The 18,841-nt window shown below is 42.7% G+C and overlaps 1 protein-coding gene across 1 annotated transcript in view; it reads right to left on the bottom strand.

The window, feature by feature from the left end:
* The window catches only part of map4k5 (mitogen-activated protein kinase kinase kinase kinase 5), a 36,586-nt gene that overhangs the window by 1,220 nt on the left and 16,525 nt on the right, over positions 1-18,841 (bottom strand). The window contains 30 exon segments of the mRNA XM_076975671.1: positions 1,111-1,166; positions 2,807-2,877; positions 3,014-3,106; positions 3,218-3,286; positions 3,620-3,710; positions 3,712-3,762; positions 3,764-3,799; positions 3,938-4,041; positions 4,277-4,307; positions 4,310-4,337; positions 5,350-5,464; positions 6,293-6,353; positions 6,847-6,926; positions 7,057-7,141; positions 7,307-7,348; positions 7,732-7,817; positions 8,379-8,529; positions 8,670-8,712; positions 8,918-8,962; positions 11,197-11,264; positions 11,441-11,499; positions 12,970-13,048; positions 13,280-13,396; positions 13,975-14,056; positions 15,652-15,714; positions 15,885-16,016; positions 16,160-16,232; positions 17,055-17,097; positions 17,324-17,371; positions 18,249-18,304. Coding sequence (XP_076831786.1) covers positions 1,111-1,166; positions 2,807-2,877; positions 3,014-3,106; positions 3,218-3,286; positions 3,620-3,710; positions 3,712-3,762; positions 3,764-3,799; positions 3,938-4,041; positions 4,277-4,307; positions 4,310-4,337; positions 5,350-5,464; positions 6,293-6,353; positions 6,847-6,926; positions 7,057-7,141; positions 7,307-7,348; positions 7,732-7,817; positions 8,379-8,529; positions 8,670-8,712; positions 8,918-8,962; positions 11,197-11,264; positions 11,441-11,499; positions 12,970-13,048; positions 13,280-13,396; positions 13,975-14,056; positions 15,652-15,714; positions 15,885-16,016; positions 16,160-16,232; positions 17,055-17,097; positions 17,324-17,371; positions 18,249-18,304 — 2,158 coding nt within the window.

Raw genomic sequence — 18,841 nt, 5'->3', positions numbered from 1 at the left:
AGAGAGAGAGAGAGAGAGAGAGAGAGAGAGAGAGCGCAGAGCAGATGCGCAGCTTGTCAGAGCTTCTCCCCACGTGTGGTTGGTGTGTGTCCTCAAGGGAGAGAGAGATGAGAGTGTGAGTCAGCGGGCACAGGGCATCAGATGAAATTACAGCACACAGACACACACACCAGCCTGGCAATGCCCATGTCACAGTGAATAAAACATGCAGTCCAGAGAAACACGTGTGTGAGAATGCATAGGCACATGAAGTAATGCGCGCGCGCCGAGGTTTTCTGAGGAGACGAAGCCCATTGAGGCCTGTGAGAAGGAGGGGACCCGTGGAGCCTCCTGACCGGCGGCGCACTGGTTGCAGCGGCCGCTCTGGGCTCTGGGGCTTTAACACTGGAGTTTGGGGACACGCAATTCCGTTCAGCTGTGCACTTGTGTAAAGTCTGAATGAAAATAAAGTTGACTTTGACTTTGATCTGAGCTGACTGCTGCGTGTGACGTAATGTGGCAGGAGAGGGATGGGCGTATTAATGCAGGAGCAGACCTCATCTTTCCACCAGGCAGAGGCCAGACCCTAGGGGCTCGGGGCCAGTGCACCTGTTTCACAATGGATGAGCGCAACCCAACAGAGCCCTGACACACGGGGGAGTATATGTGTGTGGTAACAGATACGTCTCCTCCCATACTGTACTCTTAACTGTGACTCTGTTCTTCCAGAAGCACACGCACACAGTGACGTGGAGATGTTCTGGCTTAGAAGAAATAAATGCACCTGCATCGAGGATTCATTCTAAGACACTTGTTTGATTTTATTCATGGATCTTGCCTTCACTGACATTTTCTGCACATTTTCATATACTTTTGATCATTTGTTAAGTTCGTTAAGTCCTCAGACATCTATGAGCGTTATGATAACCAGGTTTCCATGACATTTTCATTTGAGCCTGATACATGCTCCCACCCATAAGCATGGGGCCCTCCCTGTCCCTCCCTCGCTATAGAAACAGAAGCAGTAAGGGAAAGCACTGACTCCCCGTGGACAGAAGGAGACAGGCTGGGGAGAGACACTGGTCTGTTTCCATGTGATGATGAAACACACGAGTGTTTGTCTGCGCTCACCTGTCAGATCCCAGCAGACGGAACACTCTGCTCGGGTCACAAATCTCCTGTGTCACCTGCAGGCAAAAGAGAGAAAAGAAATCCATTAATGAAGAGGTGGACCTTTACTGCACTAGCTGCTAATGCTAATAGCCACTAAGTTAATCAACACACTATAGAAAACATGCTGAAAATAGATCAATCATCCAAACCAAACCCAGAACCAGGCAGACAGCAGAGTAAAGTGGCCATAGTGTACACAGCCCGGCATCACACTAACCAGACATCCCCAGACTTCCTACTCAGACCTTGTAATGACCAGAAAAGGTCACTGGTCTTTTTTATCTTTATCTGAAGCAGCAGGTGTTCATGGGAGCAGCAGGGAAGAACGCCTCAACATAGAGGGACCCTAATGAGTGCTGGGGGTCTACATCACTCATTCACTGGCAGACCTTCTTCAACTCTGTGCTAAAAGACTCGTGATTTTGCATTCTGGCATTTCAGTGCAGTGCCATCAGACGACATTCTGGAAATGTTACAGCATCAACAACCAATGGTCATCACAACACATTCAAAGTGCTGTCTCTATTTCTCTCTCTGTCTACGTCACTCTCACTCTCTCACGTGTGTGCGCACACACATACACACACGCCCTGCACACAATTTTACTAGGTGACCGTGCCAGCGCAACACCTGACAAATGTTTTGTCCAAGACAGACAAGTCCCAGGTGGCTGTCCAGTCTGTCTTTCACTCACAGACAGACACACACGAGCAGTCAAGCACACACACTGGAATACTGAGGGTGCTTGGGCCTTTCAGTACACTGCAGAAAAACAGCTAAATAATTTAATCCATCACTCTTTGAGCAGCTGCTGTCTTCTGATTGGACATCAATTTTACATCACCTTTGACATTGTCATCTGCACACACACGCGCACCGCACAGTATTGGTTTCATAAAGAGTGGTTCACCTCCAGGTGATCCCTGTTTTTTTATTCTTTGAAAGATGGTAATCATTGGACATGACACAGTGTGTAGGGTGACACCTTAATAACCTCACACCCACTCACCCAGTTTTACACACACACACACACACACACACACACACACACACACACACACACACACACACACACACACACACACACACACACACAAATATTTCAATACAATTTACACAGAAAAGTATTCATTTGAATTCAAAATAGTACCTTTGACCATAACCTATGATTTTTATGTGTAAGAGAATAACTACCACTCATCTGCCAGTTTATCAGGTGCATGTTATACTAAGCAATGCTCGTTTGTTGGCATAAACATACATCAGGTCCCATCTGTGCTTTTTAACGATGTAACCATTAGCAAAGAGCTAGAGCTAGACAACCTATGGGCTATGGGGAGTTGTCACCAATAATGTTGGTGGGGAATGTATAATGAACACTCACTGAACATCTGAGTTTAATAGTTTAGCTATAGTTTAAGAGAAGCAAAATGGTGTGTGTATGGGTCAAGCAGGGAAGCATCTAAAAGGTACAGTCCAGGATCTCAGGGGTGGCATATAACCCTCCTGTACAGTGTAGACATGTGCACACTCTCACTCTAAGATGGGGAGGGCAGAATGAAACAACAGTGACCGAATAGCAAGACCGAGTATAAATATGGTTCTATAAATGAAATGGCAAAGTGCATGTGTACGTTTGTAAGAGATGGTATACCTCGTTAGACTTGAAGCTCTTCCCCTGCATACCGTGTTTCCAGAAGACCAGAACACTGTCTTGAAGACACACTAACACACCACACACACACACACACACACACACACACACACACACACACACACACACACACACACACTTTATAATCACAAGTAATAAATGTACACAAAACACTAATGAACTAATGAAGTTCAAGATGTGTCTTACCGACAGAACCAATGCAGAATTCAAAACTGAGCTCAGAAGCCAGTTTCTTATTAGACTTCAGCTTTCCTTGCAGATTTACTATCTTCAGATTTTCTGCAGGTTAGAGACACACATATACACATCATATACAAGCCCAGACATCCTGCATTTGATCCTCTGTTTGAACTCAGCAAATGTTTCTCAAAATGTTGATGTGATACTTACTGTCTAGGCAGACAAGCACAGTGTCCCGCTCCAGCTGAGTGACGTGAATAGCATCAACATGATTGCCAGCTAGCATTTTTGAGAGAGAGAGAGAGAGAGAGAGAGAGAGAGAGAGAGAGAGAGAGAGAGAGAGAGAGAGAGAGAGAGAGAGAGAGAGAGAGAGAGAGAGAGAGAGAGAGAGAGAGAGAGAGAGAGAGAGAGAGAGAGGGCTGCTGTTAGAGGAGTCAATACTGGGTGAATGTATGTGTCAGAGACCTTTTGTGACTATTTGTGCAGTACCTGAGGTAATATTGAGAGCCAGATAATATATATACATATGCATACATGAGTACCACTGAACCTCTGAACCAGTAATAATGGAAGGGGGGCATGAACATGTGTGAAATACACTGCATGTGGTACCTGAGCCCATCATAGTGAACCAGGATGAACAGGAGTTGAGGTTGATGGTGTCAAAGTGGACAACCTGGCCTGGGTCAGTGCCCTGACTCACAGCCCACACACACCAAGGGATACTCCTGCTCTGGTACCACCAGCATCTCAAAACACGTGCAGAGGACTCGGCAAGGGAAAGTCAAAATGCTGGGGGGAGAGATGGAAAGACACACGGTCTTAAAGGCTGCACCTGCGACTGACCTATAAAGGCTCACACATTGTGGACGGATGTGTGCGTGTGTGTGTGTGTGGTGTGTGTGTGTGTGTGAGGTCCAGGTCTGTTACCTTTATAAGCATGAACCTCTGCATGGGCTCGTACCACTGCAGCAGAACGATGCCATACTGCAGCGCTCCACACAGGTACTTGTGACCTGTATACGGGTTACGTACTGAGAGGGGAGGAAAGAGAGAAAAGGGGGAAACAATGGAGGGGTGAGACAGAACTGAAATGTGTTACCTGTAAGGACAGTTTCATAAGTATGCAAATGAGGTCTGACTGATCTGTCGGTTTACACAGGTGTGTTTTATTGCTGCATAAAGACAACTAGACTAATCTGGACCCAAGCTGTACCTAAAAGTTGTCTGTGTCTCACTCAGGACATAGAAGTTGTCTGTGTGTCTCACCGATGCAGCACTTGTGACAGCCCCTTTGTGTCAGGGATTTTTTGTGGTCAGGGCAAATCTTCTGTTGAGGAAAACACAAAATTGAATGAACAAACAATGAACCCCACCAGCTTTCATATGACAACAACATATGGACAAAGGTATGTGGACATCCTTCCTAATTAATGAGTACATCTACTGCTGCTAACAGGTGTATAAGAAGCTCATAGCCTAACATATCATAGGATGCCATGCCATGAGTCAGTAAAATGTGAGGTTCACAAAGACATGGTTGATGAGTTTGGGGTGAAGAAATCCACTGGCTTACACAGAGCCTGACCTCAACTCAACAAGTCTGGGGTGAACTGGAAGTTTGACTATGACCTCACAAATCGACTTTTGACCAAACAGGCACGAATTCCCCCACACAGCCAAACCTTGTTAAAAACCTTCACAGAAGAGGGGAAACCATTAAACCACAAGTAGCTGCATGCGGGGTCTAAGCTCGTCTTAATGCTCACAGGATGTCCAACAGACTTATACAGGCGTTTTGGGACAGGTGTCCACATGTAAATCATGGTGTAAATCACATTATGAGTGACAGAGACTGTAGTGACACACAGACATACCATACACATTGACTAACTGCTCCACAATTACCTGTTACAGAATTAAGTCTTTGTTTCTGCTCATTTGCGGGAGGTGGATGTGAATTGTGAGCGAGCAGGGTCACGTTACGGAAATGCTGAGTGTATAGGCCTGGACAATGTCTAGTTAGGACAGACGTATGTGTGCATGCGTCCAAGGGGAGTACTATACAAAGCTGAAGTCATGGTTAGAGAGCTGACTTTGGGTTCAGCTTAAGGTAGCTGTAAGTTGAGCTTAAAGTAGCTTTGGGTTCAACCGAGGGCTACCTGAGATGTAATGGCAGTGGCGAGTTAATGTATTTAACATGCAAAAGGAGGGGCATAGTGTGGGAGCGCACCGCTGTGTATATACCATCAGTGTGACTATGAAAACAGACACTAATCAGGGTGAGAGTGTGTGCATATGTATTTGAGAGTGTGTGCAAATGTATTTGTGTGTGTATGTACCTTGGCAGTATCATGTCAGGGAATCTGTGTGTTTGGAACTGGGCAGCAAGCCCAGGTTTCTTAAGCTGCTCGAACAGGCCAATCAGATTGTGAGAATACAACTGGAAGGTCTTCCCTGGAACAGGACAGAACATCGGTTACATACAGATTATAAACACGTTAGACAATGAATACATTTCACAGAGGAACTATCGAACTAAACCAATTCAGTTGTTTACAATGAAATTGCCGGGGGTTTTGTTTTTTCTGTTTTTTAACACAATGAGCAGCAAAGACAGCAAGCTAAGATGTACACAAGTAGGCACATTTACAACATAAACAATGATTTATAGGAGAGAATTAAAGGAAGGACAGAGGTAACATTAGATAAGTGTGAACATAAGTGTGGATGTGCTGTGACCACAGTAAAGAAAACGATGGTGTGCTCCGCATGTGTGCGAGTGCGCAAATGTGTTTACCTTCTGATTATGGTGATTTAGGCGTTAAAGTAATCAGCAGCAAGTGAGAACAGCCATGATCACAGAGCACAAGGCAGAGAGAGCAAGAGGGGAGGAAGGAGAAAGAAAGTAAGCACGTAGCTACTGCACACGGACATTCAGTTTAAGACACAGGAGCGAGAGGAATGTACACAATGTTATCACAGATAACAGAAAGAGTATAACAGCACTAGTGACAAATCAGGGCACACCTCTGAATTCCAAATGAAAAAAATGTGACTGTGTGGAAGAAGCCTCTATGGTGTGTTTATTAAAGGAAAAATACTTTCAGTTCAGGCATCGGTACTTTTTAAGTGGAAAACTGAATCATGAAATTTTCAAAATGTTTTCTTGGCTCTCTTCCTTCCTGAAAACCATCAAGATGCTCAAAAGTATGAGCTGAAATCGTCCCTAGTCTGCACTGACAAGAACACCACGCCGGGTAGTTTTAGAGAGTGTACATTTACCTGATAATGACATGAGGTTATTATTTATGACATAGAGCCACGTACATCTCCGTGGAAACAACTGAAATATAATGAAACACAATGTGAATGTTGAAATGGCTGATAAAAACTCTCCAAAAGCAGCATGAAACAGAACCTTCACAAGTAACCAAATACTGTTAGAGACCTGTTTAATAGGTCTTATCAGCTCTGACCAGCTTCACAAATATCTGTGAAGCCAGAAGACTCACAGAATATACACACCCCGTGTGCAGACAGGTGCACACAAACACACACAAAGAAACATGTCTGTGCCAGACATGTGCTAAACACACACACACACACACACACACACCACACACACACACACACACACACACACACACACACACACACACACACACACACCACACCACACACACACACACACACACACTACTCTTCTCTCCTCTAGATGACATGGAGAGACAAAAGAGTTACTGAATTTCTCTTAAAAATGTTAAATATTTTGTCTGCTTTACTTAACATACACACCATAAATGAAGGGGGTAAAGGTCAATGTCAGAAGCTCCTACCTGCTCCATGGTGGCCTCATGTAACTCGTTAAGGTTCAGAGTGTAGATCCCATCCTCTGTCCCAAAGATCAAGTATTGATCTAAAACAGGGTCACAGGTCACAGGCTCGTTACACACACAATATTTTACACCTCATGTGCATACATGCATAACGCAAATGCATATGGATATTCAGACACACTCAGACACACACACAGACACACACTTTACCTTTACTTTCTGGGTGGATCCATGAAGTGGCACAGTTGATTTTGAGAGGACAGCCATCAAACACTTTAGAGAAACATGCTCCCATCTACACACATACAAACCCAATCGTGATGCAGGTTAAGGTCAACAGAACCCTGCATGTGGTGCACCTTAAATAATACAGCATCAACTCGGACTCATATTGGCAAAAGATTTGTATAAAATCATCCTGAAAATGAATAAGACAGGAGAAAAGGGAGTTAGTACTTACCAGAACTTTAGGGGTGGGTGGCAGCCCATTTATCGCTGGCTTCTATAAAACGCAAACAAACCGCTTCAGTATAAAGTTGATGCCACCACCAAACAGTTGACATTAAAGCCAAGGCACAGTGTAACAAGAACTGAGATGATAGGTGGAACTAATGACATTTGTTATCAGCATCCACACCATTCTTAGGAATGTTAGGAGGTTTAGCCCAGCTTATCCTTTATCATCCCTTTAGATTGTAGCACGATGTGGTAATCTAGCTGTTTATCCAGTGTCCATCTCAACTATCTCCATCCCTCTCTGAAGCAGCTTTGCTCTCGCTGCAAATTCCTTTCATAACTCAGGAGTATTTGGAGGGATGTCGACCATAATGTCCAACACATATTCCACCTCTGTGCATCCCTCTGACACAAACCCTAAATACTCACAGGGAAGTCTTTCCTTTCCTTCCTGTGTTGTCGGCCAGGGGTAGATTTTGCCGTGTCCCCGTTTATAGTGTCTTCCAAGGTGTTTTCTAGACAAATAGAGAGAGGTGTACTTTAAAGGAAAATACAAGGGCAGCAGGGGGAAAATATTTCAGATCAGAGAGGGCAAATCTGCTCTAGTCAGACAGACAGAAAGAGAGATGGCGGGAGAGAGAGAGAGAGAGAGAGAGAGAGAGAGAGAGAGAGAGAGAGAGAGAGAGAGAGAGAGAGAGAGAGAGAGAGAGAGAGAGAGAGAGAGAGAGAGAGAGAGAGAGAGAGAGACTGTTTAGAGAAGCGGGTTCTGAATCCATGGTGTCTAGTAAAGATGAGAACTCGAAGCCGCACATACAGAACACTGACAGAGAAGATAAAGAGCAGCTGGTCCTGAAAAGCCAGAACACTGAACAACTGAATGTCTTTCACAGCTTAACTGATATAAGGATGCTGATCAGCTGATGTGTTCAAACAGGTGCAACAGATTAAAAAACAAACCAAACTACAATCCGTTCCTTTTAAGGGTTAAAACAAGGTTAAGAAGTTCAGCATCTGCACGGAGTCAATACGTGTTAAGTACCATGCGCCGTAGCACGAGTGTCCTGTGTTGTTCATACCTGCAGAGTGGTAGTCCGCTCCAGTGTGTTCAGACCGGATGCCTGTCTCTGGTGTGCTCTGTCTGTGCCCTGGTGCTGGCCCATTGTCCAGAATCCTCTTTACTGTCGAACACCCGTCACCAAGCTCATCAGATGCGCTGTTCAGCCGTGGCTAATGAGTAGGTACAGTACACTGTTAGAACAGTCTCTCTCTCCATTTCTCACACACATGCACACACACACACACACAGGTGCACACATGCACCCACACACACACACACACACACCTGAATGCAAGCATTCCAAGTTTACCTTAGGAGGCAGAGGTGGAGGCGTTCCGTGTTTCAAGGTAGAGCTGAGGTTGAAAGTGCGGGAGAAAGAACAAGACAGTGTTGAGGACGTAGGCTGATGAGGACATGTAGGTCAGTAGCATGGACACGGTGTGGGTTATGAATGAGACAATGCTCGGGTTTTACTGTTCACAAAGTATTATGATGTATTCATGTCCATATAGGCCTTACAAGAGTGCATATGATCATTGTCTGAACTGAGACACTTACATCTCTACATCCTCAAAGGCATCCTCCAGCGGAGCCATATGTCCCCTATAGAAAGGAAGGCCATACCAGGGAGACAGGAAGAGAGAGGGGAAGAAAAGAGAACATGAAAAGAAAAAAAAATTATTTGGTAATGATGACATTTAGGGTCCTAATGTCACACCTAGAACTCTATTGCTGGGACAAATTTAAATCTGGCAACATGACTGAACAAGAGAGATGTTTGCACCGCAGAACTACAGTTACAGGAGGCGAACCCTGGCTATCACAGGCATACATACACATGCACACAGCACAAAAGCTCTCATTAAAGTAGCGTACACAAGTGCATGAGTACGTATGCAACCCAAGTGAGGACACACAGAGTATGTGAGCGGAGCGGAGCTGCACAACGTTCTGCTCCTCACTCCACACAGAAAATGGCCGTTTTAATACGTACTGACAATGTAAGTTTGTATCTTGAAATATGAGATTAAGAAACACTATGTTTTATTGATCTAAAGGAAAACTAGCAGTAAGGTTGAAAAAGTTATTTCTACTATAGTCTACTACACATTGTGCAGGAACATGCTCCCAAGAGCAGGACACTACACTGTGTGCACAATTATTAGGCAAGTTGTATCTTTGAGGATTAATTTATTTATTGAAAAACTATAGACCAATATAGCCACCCTTCTGTTCAATAAGATTCATAAGCCTTCAAGTCATGGAATCTGTCGGTTTCTTGATCTGTTGACAATCAACTTTTAGTGGTGCTGCTACCACAGTGCCCCACACGCTGTTCAGAGAGGTGCACCGTTTTCCGTCACCATAAATCTCCCGTTTAAGAATGAGCCTAAAGGTTCTCAATAGAAAGGGGGCCATGTCTTACTCTTTCATCTTCTAGATGAAAAGAAGACATGCAGTGGTTAGACACGCAGTGGCTAGACACGCAGTGCAGTACTTGTATGCATGTGACGGACCATTGTCCTGCATAAACATGGTGTTCTGAAACATGCAGACTTGTTCCTGTACCACTGCTCAAAGAGTCTTCTAAAACCTGGCAGCACATTTGGGAGTTGATTTGATCTTCAACCCAAAAAGGTCCCGTTACTGATCCAACCACAGACCCATGACCCATCCATCTGGCCCGTCAAGAGTCACTCTCATCTCATCAGTCCATAAAATCAACTTGTCTTGTTAAGTGGTCATCGGGTTTCAGCCTACCATCTTTTGACCATGTCTCTGAGCACTGAACAACTTGCACTTCTGGGCACTCCTGCACTTCTGGAATATGATAGCACTGGAGGCTAATGGGTTCCTGGTAGCTCCACAATTAATCCTCAAATCTTTCTTGCAAGCCTGTTTGCTAATAGCAACAAAAAATTGATGATTCATTGATCGCGTCCCAATATCTTTCAAGAGTGCTGCTTCCCTCTGAAAGACCTTTTACAATTTGACTCAGAATCAGTTTCATCTCTTTTTTCACTAATTTTGCCTGAGCAAAATAAGCTGCCCAAAAATGATGCACGTCTTGATATAGTGTTGATCTCCTCAGGCCACTCCAGCCCTCCTCACACAAATACACATTACCATATGTGCATAAATCCAATAAGCATACAAATGTAACCCTAACCCTAGGAAAAAATGTATAAAAGTAACGACATGGTGAAAATACTCTTGCCTGATAATTGTGCATACAGTCAATGTCACGTTTTCGAGGCGCATGTCTTTTTAGATCGCATAACGAATGATAACCCCACCACACTTTTCACAGGACATTTAGACATGCCATGAAAATACTGAAAAACGCATATGTGAAATGTGTGTGCAGTTTCATAACTGGCCGCCGTCGCATGTGGCTCCAACTTTATGAAAATTCTCTTCTTGTCCCGGGTGAAGCTGCTTCGCTCCTCTCCACTCTCATACCAGCTGCTCACATACTGGGAACACCACCCAACTACACCACCTCCCACCCCCTTTACCGTATGAACAACTCCTCCTCCACACTTTTCAACAGGCTCCTTCAGTGGAGAAGAGCAATGGAAGCAAAAGAGGGAGAAAATAAACGCGCAGTAATAGATGCAACAGACAGGTTGTCCAGTGTGGGAGGGCCAACGCTGGGAGAGGTTAGCCAATGACTGCAGACCAACACAGGGGCAGACTCTAATATACCAGAGAGAGGTTCTAGGAGGGAGTGGAATGATGGAATGTCTTCTATATGCTAAATAGAGGCCACCTGCTCGGTGGGAGGCTGGGGGCTGGCTGTTTACAGTCACCATGCCAACTGTTTCTGTAGTTACCTGTTAGAGATGCCTCCTTCTACAAATGGGCTCCACTGGGACGGGAAGTCACTCTCTTTGGTCATGTCCTGTGAAATGTGACATCATGTTGTTGCATAATAAATATTCTTGCAAATCACAAGCAATGTTTTATTTTAAGCTTAACGGTATAGAAAGTCAGTCACCTTTTCCAGGGAAGGGGGGTAAATGACGTAATAACTGCAGAGATCTGAGCATGACTAATATTGCAGGAAGCGTGTCTTACCAGTTCTGAGTGTGCTTCCGTCTCCTTCCTCATTGGAGGTTCAAACTGCAGTTTATCAACTGTAGCAAACCATAAAAATCATATCAGGCAAAGCAATATCAAAATTACACACTGGCACAAACATACAACACTACACCATTTTTACAATATCCTTAATTAGTAGTCTTTAGGTAAGCTGTATCAGAATCAGATTACATCAAGAGGGAACGTGAAAGAATGCAGACAATCCAAAATATATACGAGATCTAAACAATCCACTTCATTAACACTTCAAAAACATGCCACATGTTTTTAAGAGTTTTTATGCTCATAAAAGTCCTGTAAGGCACTGTTCTTTTGCTAAGAGCAAGGGGATGTTCTTTCTACTAGTTTGCAGATAAGGTGGATAACGGCTGTACTCTTGTTACCACAAGAGGGCAGTACATTTTATCAGTCAACATTTCTTGCTTGTGAAATCACAAGACCAGTGACAGACGGACACATACACACATACTTCCCAGAACCTGTCCAGAACTTTCCAGCACCAGCACACCAGACATAACCATTTCCGTACATAACCATTTAGGGTTAGAGGCTGTGTTGTGACCGCACTTCGAGACACTCATACATGCACACCAATGCAAAAGTGAAAGAAAAAAGGAAGATATTAGAACAGATCAGACACCGTCTAAATATTACCTGTATAATTCACATTTTCCATGTGATGTGTCTTTGTGCCCATGTTTACCACTAGCTTCTTTTCCTGTGTAAACCACTTTGAATTGCTGGTGTGTATGAAAGCTGCTATATAAATAAATGTGGCTTGTCTTGACTGAACAGATGAAGCATGTGGTTTGCCTCGTTGCCACATTTGTGTAGCTAAGCTCTACACAACATTAGCATAATACCAAGAACATTTTTTTGAAAGGGCGAACCTTTCCTAGAAGGCTCCACCGGCACTGACAATATAGATCTACACAAGAGGAGATCCACTTCAAAAATATATATTTTGGATTTATTCATTTATTGTAGCTACACCTGGAAGACACTTCGTATATCAGCGGTATATATTAGTAGGCATCCTAGAACGAGGGAATATCTGACCAATTTTGGGTGCATGTATGTGCATGTGCGTGCGTCTGGGAGGATGTGAGAGAGAAACTACAATAAAGCAGAAGAGCAGAAACACCATGTTGAGTTTTAACCAAAGACACAACATTAGTTTTAACTGTAAGGCTCTGTCACAGCATTCATTTGATAACATTCCAACAGCTATCAGTTAAAATGTATTTGTTATATTTCCTAAAATATACAGAGTGATGTTTCATATTGCGATTCCCAGTGAAAAACTCTAGGTCTGACTACATCCTCCCATGCAGAAATATGCATGCCTAGATTTACACTCAAATGTGGTGTAACATGAGGGTTTGTTTGTATGTTTTGTTTTTGTGTGGTGTTTTCTGTTCTTTCGATACTAGTTTAGATACGTTTAGAGAAAGTGCAACTTGGACGGACTCAGGTGGATGGTGATTCATCAAGCGTCCACTTACAGTTGATCTCTGAGCGAGTTCTCTCAGCTCGAGCATTCTTGTTGTGTGTTGAACGGATGGTGTGTCGCTCAGCCACAGGCTAGAAAGTGAGAGAGAGAAAGGGGGCGAGAGATGTATGGCTCAGTGTTTCAGTATGTAAGTGTTTATGACAATAGGATGCATCTGTTTACTAAGCATGTAGGCAGAATGAACAGGCCTCACACATACACAGAGACATCGCTGCCAGTAACCAGCTACTGAACACAGAACAAACGATCATGCAGCGTATACACTGCCATATATCACACCGTCTCTCGTTCACACAAATTACCTCTAGGTCGTCCTCATCTCCTTCACTGTAATGAGGAGGGTTGTCTGGATTATTCATCTTATCCAGAAGTTCTACCGCTAGCCTACGTGACAAACCTGTTTGTGCCACCAACACATGCTACAGACACACACACACACACACACACACACACAGCAGGAAAACTTGGAGTGAAACAGGTAAGTTCAGAGGAGTTCAGAAAACAGCCCATTGTAGGTAAGTCTGAATGCATCCAGAATTTGTGATTTTAACATGAAGATTAAACGTTGCAGTGCCCAAGAAACTGAAGTACAGGAAGACAAACAGCAGTTCAGCCAATTGTCTAAACTGGACTGTGAAACTATGAACATATAAACACATGAAAATAAACTTCAAATATGTTAGCTGATGTGAAATCTGACATGAACCTGTGAGGTAGCTAAATCATAGGCAATAACTTCAAATACCTTATGAAAGACGTCTTATGTTATCTAAGATATGTTATCTTCTAACTGGTCCTCAGAATTAAAATAATGCACATGGACTGGAAGACTGATTTTTGAAGTCTAAATAATGGACTAATTAATGCAGCATAACACCAGTTAATCCAATGTGGTGTTTTTAAGGTTCTCTTACAGATGTTCAGGTGTGGCACAACAGAGCAATAATGACCAGAAAAGCAAAGGCAGATGCAGCAGGGTGAAAATATCATTTTGTACCATGAGCATTTTTTCTGCTGTAGGTCTCTTTTTGGGGTTCTTGGTGAGAGCAACTTTAACAAAGTTGTGAAAGGCTGCAGACCTGCAGAGGCAGAACAGAAGAAAATGTTGGAGAGAAACCAACACACAGGGAGAATCTAGGACACAGACATCAAACTGTGAAGAGTTGTGTCCTACAGTCCCTGACATAAGTTCTGTCTCTTATCCATGTTGTGGAAACAAAAGCTTATAACCTGACTTTAAATTAATCGATTGGTTTTTAGCAATGACTCCTATGAAAGCTGAAACCCTCCCAAATGAGATTTAATTTACGAAAAAAATTTTGCTAAATATGGCTATTAGAGCCATATTTATTATTTTGTGTGACTTCCACGAGCTAGAAGGACCACATCCATGCGGTTCGACAATGACTCATACAATTTATTGATGAAGTCATCAGGAATAGCAAAGAATGCAGTCAGTCAACATTCTTTGGTTTTGTCGTCCAAGCTTCCTCTTTCATCCTACCCCAAACATGCTCAATGATGTTCATGTCTGGTGACTGGGCTGGCCAGTCCTGGAGCACCTTGATCTTCTTTGCCTTGAGGAACTTTGATGTAGAGATGGATGTATGAGATGGAGCACCTGCTGCAAAATTTGACCCCTTTTATGATTGGGAATGCAAGATGTAGCTAATACTTCTTGATATTTTAGGCTATTGATATTGCCTTCCACCTTGCAAATGTTTTGCACACCCCCATACTGAATGTAACCCCAGACCATGATCTTTCCACCACCAAACTTGACAGTTTTCTGGGTGAATCTTGGATCCGTACGGGCTCCAGTAGGTCTCCTGCAGTATTTGCAGCGGCTGTGGTGTAATTCAACTGAAGATTTATCTGAGAAATTCACCTTCTGCCACTTTTCCAGCGTCCATCCGTTTAGCAGGCTGTGGGCCTTTTGTTTAGTGCTGCCTTCTGGGCACTGATTCGACCATGGAGGCCATTTTGAGACAGAATCCTACAAACTTTTCTAGTTGACACAGGGACTTGAGGTGACCAGGCCTGGTGGAGCTCTGCTGCAGTGGAAGAGGGACTGGCTTTGGATTTTCTAACCAACAAACGTTCCTCCCGAGCAGTTGTCTTGTGGGGTCTGCCGGACCTGGGCTTGACAAAAACATCTCCAGTCTCTTCAAATCTTTTTTTAGTTCTTTGTACTTCACGCTGAGACACATTAAAGGTGCCAGCCACCTCTGCAATGGATTTGGTCTTCAGTGTCTTGATAATCAAGGCTTTGGTCGCAGGATGGATTTTTGGCATGTTGTCAGAGGTCACGTTGCAGTGCAAGTGAAGGTCTGGGGTGCTGGAGTTCTTTTTATACACACCCACTTATTAACCAGTCAATTAGTGAGCACAGGTGAGGCTGTAAACTAGGATTGGGTGCATTATATGACAAGGCAACAAAACTTGTTTCTTGCCTAAATCTGACCATTCTGTGTATTTTCGTAAATTAAATCTCATTTGGGAGGGTTTCAGCTTTCATATGAGTCATTTCTAAAACCAATCGATGAATTTAAAGTCAGGTTATAAGCTTTTGTTTCCACAACATGGATAAGCGACAGAACTTATATATATGTCAGGGACTGTATATTAGGACTTCATTTAAAAAACACACATACCCCAAACTAGACACACTCACCATTTATTCTTGTCCTTTAATTTTGGTGGCTGGAAACTGCTTTTGGACATAAGGAATAATGCCCTGCATTTAAATCCACACGACACACACACACACACACACACACACACACACACACACACACACACACAAACACACACACACCTTATTTAAAAAAATTATAAAAAAATGTAATTGGAAATATTCACAGTAAGGACATTTAACCCCAACATGACAACAGAACAGTTGTGTACCTCATTGGGTGTAGGTCAAACATGGGTGGCTGCAATTCTGCAAGTTCTATTGATGTAATTCCTACAGCCCAGATGTCACACAACTGATTGTAACCTCCATTCTTCTCCACTGCAGCCACTTCAGGTGCCATCCTGTATACAGACAAACTTACTAGGATCCCAGTATCTGGCTCTACAACACATTCTTCACAACACTCACTTTTGTATCCTTTCTATGTAGTTTGAGACCGTATATCTAAGGACACATACAAGTACATACACATTCCAAAGCTCACCAGTAGGGGGTGCCAATAAAGGATTTCCTCTTGGCAATGGTAGCTGTTATTTTGGCCGCTACTCCAAAGTCAGCTGAGGAATAAGTTGTTCAGATCTTAGATGAGTAACAAAAATAACCTGCCCAAATACACTGTAAAGACAAAATTATGTAGAAACCCGATCATAACTGAGCTTGTTGGGCATCTCATTCCAAATGCACGAGCATTATAGTCAAAAGAGCTTTTGTGAGATCTGGCCCTGACGCTGCATGAGAAGGCCTGGCTCATGATTAGAGTTCAGATCATCTCAAAGAGGTTCACTGGGGATGAGGTCAATTCCTTCATGCCAAACTCATCAAAATCATGGCTTAATGGAGCTCCCTTTGTACACAGATTACAGTGCAGAAACGCAAAAAAGGGCCTTCCCCAAACTCCTGCCATAAACGTCCATGTATACAGTTATCTACACTGACTTTGTATGGTATGGCACTAACAATACCCTTCACTGGAACCAATGGGCCTAGGTCAAATCTGGTAAAACAGCCCCTGACCATTATCCTCTACCAAACGTTAATGTGCATTCCACTTGATAGCATTCCCATGACATACAATCAGACCGCCAAATAGTAAAGTGTAATTCTTCTGGCTGTGTGTGTGTGTGTGTGTGTGTGTGTGTGTGTGTGTGTGTGTGTGTGTGTGTGAGAGAGAGAGATGTTATACCCATTAGCAATCAGTGTGTATGAAATATCTGAACTCAGTAATTACCAGGGGTGTCCACATACTTTTGGTCATATAGTTTACATAACACAGAAATACTGCACAAACATATGCATGTAAATAACGTATGTTAATGGTCAAACATTAAAATAAAGCTGAAAAAACTGCCTTTAAATAATACAAAAAGCTCCATACTCACCTAATTTGATATCTCCATTGTCAGTGAGCAAAATATTTGCCCCCTGTGTACAGAATATAGAAGGTAATTATGAAAGAACATAGAAGGTAAATATAATCATAAAAATAAGATCATAGTAGTTTTTGGGAAAAGTGTACGTTCTTTTTTAAAGCCCATGTACCTCAATGCACTGACTTAGTGTTTTACAAGTCAATAACTGTTGGTTGTGTAATTTGAGAGCATGTCAAAGGTTTTCACATACACCAGATGAGCAGTGGAAGTGATTGTACCTTGATATCTCTATGCATCTTTCCTCTGGAGTGAAGATAACTCAAACCCTAAACAAAAACATATAACAAGAATATAAAAGATCAAATTCAATCTATTAGGCACCTGAATCAAGAAGTATTAATGAAATACTTGAAAACATTTTTGTTTGTTAAATATGCTGAATCAGTGCAGTTGGAGCCTCCTCCTGGTACCACCCACTGATCCGCTCCAAATACGCCACATTCCATAGATTGGCTATTATTGTTAGGCACTATCATCATCATCATCATCATCATCATCATCAGTAGTGGTAGATAGACCTATGATCATTACTAGGCTATAATTGGGAATTTGTACCAGACTTCTGATATGAATGTATTGTTATTAGTAGTAGTAGTATTACTAGGGCTAAGAGTAGCCACATCACCTGCATTTCCTACAGACGCTTGCAGGTAGACACCGTTAATTTGAGACCCGAGTCTGCTTTGCCTTGCAAAGATCCTCAATTCTTGGTGCAATGTTTGATAAACATAGCTTCTGCATAACTGTGGTATTTAGATTTGAGTGCAGTCATTTTTGAGAACCCTGCCTCACACAAATACATAGAAGCTAAATGGAGGAGACTCTTCATGGCAACGTCATGGAGTTGAGGGTATTCCTGTATCATTTCTTGGTGGTTGTGGTTTTTTTTTTAAGTATCAAGTATCAAGATGGATATGGCGAGATGGTTAGTGAGAGAACTAGAGTAAATGGTGCTACCGTGTGTGCGGTGACATTTATATTGTTGCACTGACGTAGCATCACAGGTTCAAAATACTACTCTTTAGTGAAACTGTGTGGATGATTTGTTTGTGTTATAAAAGTCCATCATATTTATAATAATCCAACCATCATGTCATGTGTAGTACTTATAAGTTAAGAAAATTACTGAATGCAAGTCCTTACCTGCAATGTTTCTCTGCACACATAAGCAATCTGCAGTTCAGACAGAGGACCTGTAACTGTACGTACGAATGTACATACGTGTACACACACGCACGCACACACACACACACACACACATACACACACACAATTTCATGTTACATAGCTAGCTAACATATACCTGTTGTTTCTAATTGTGGCAGAATAAATATGAAGGTAATCTTCACTAATAACATCATGAACATCATACATCTTTACATTGCTTTGCACAGTGCAATTCCACACACACAATGGGAAAACTGTGTGAAATGCTGCAGCAAATCCATTATAGACTGTGCAGTTTCATGTATGAGAAAGGTCAGATTATAACGTTTGTTAGAAAAATACTAGAACATCACAATATTCTTTTGTCAATCCAATATGACTTATTTCTGCCAAAGAGACATCAAAAAGGCATGCTCTCTGCTGCCACATTTACACAAAGCATTCTTCTTTTGAGTCCCACATACTAAATTTCCATTGCACTATGCTGTCAATTTGAAGTTGCCATATGGGTTATGCAAAATTCCAGACAACTCCCTATTGGTTAGACATGCATCATACCAGTGATCGCA

Source organism: Brachyhypopomus gauderio, chromosome 15 (assembly GCF_052324685.1).
Source record: "Brachyhypopomus gauderio isolate BG-103 chromosome 15, BGAUD_0.2, whole genome shotgun sequence".
NCBI lineage: Eukaryota > Metazoa > Chordata > Actinopteri > Gymnotiformes > Hypopomidae > Brachyhypopomus > Brachyhypopomus gauderio.
Note: the sequence above shows the minus strand (reverse complement) of the source record. Positions and strands in the feature narration are given on the sequence as shown.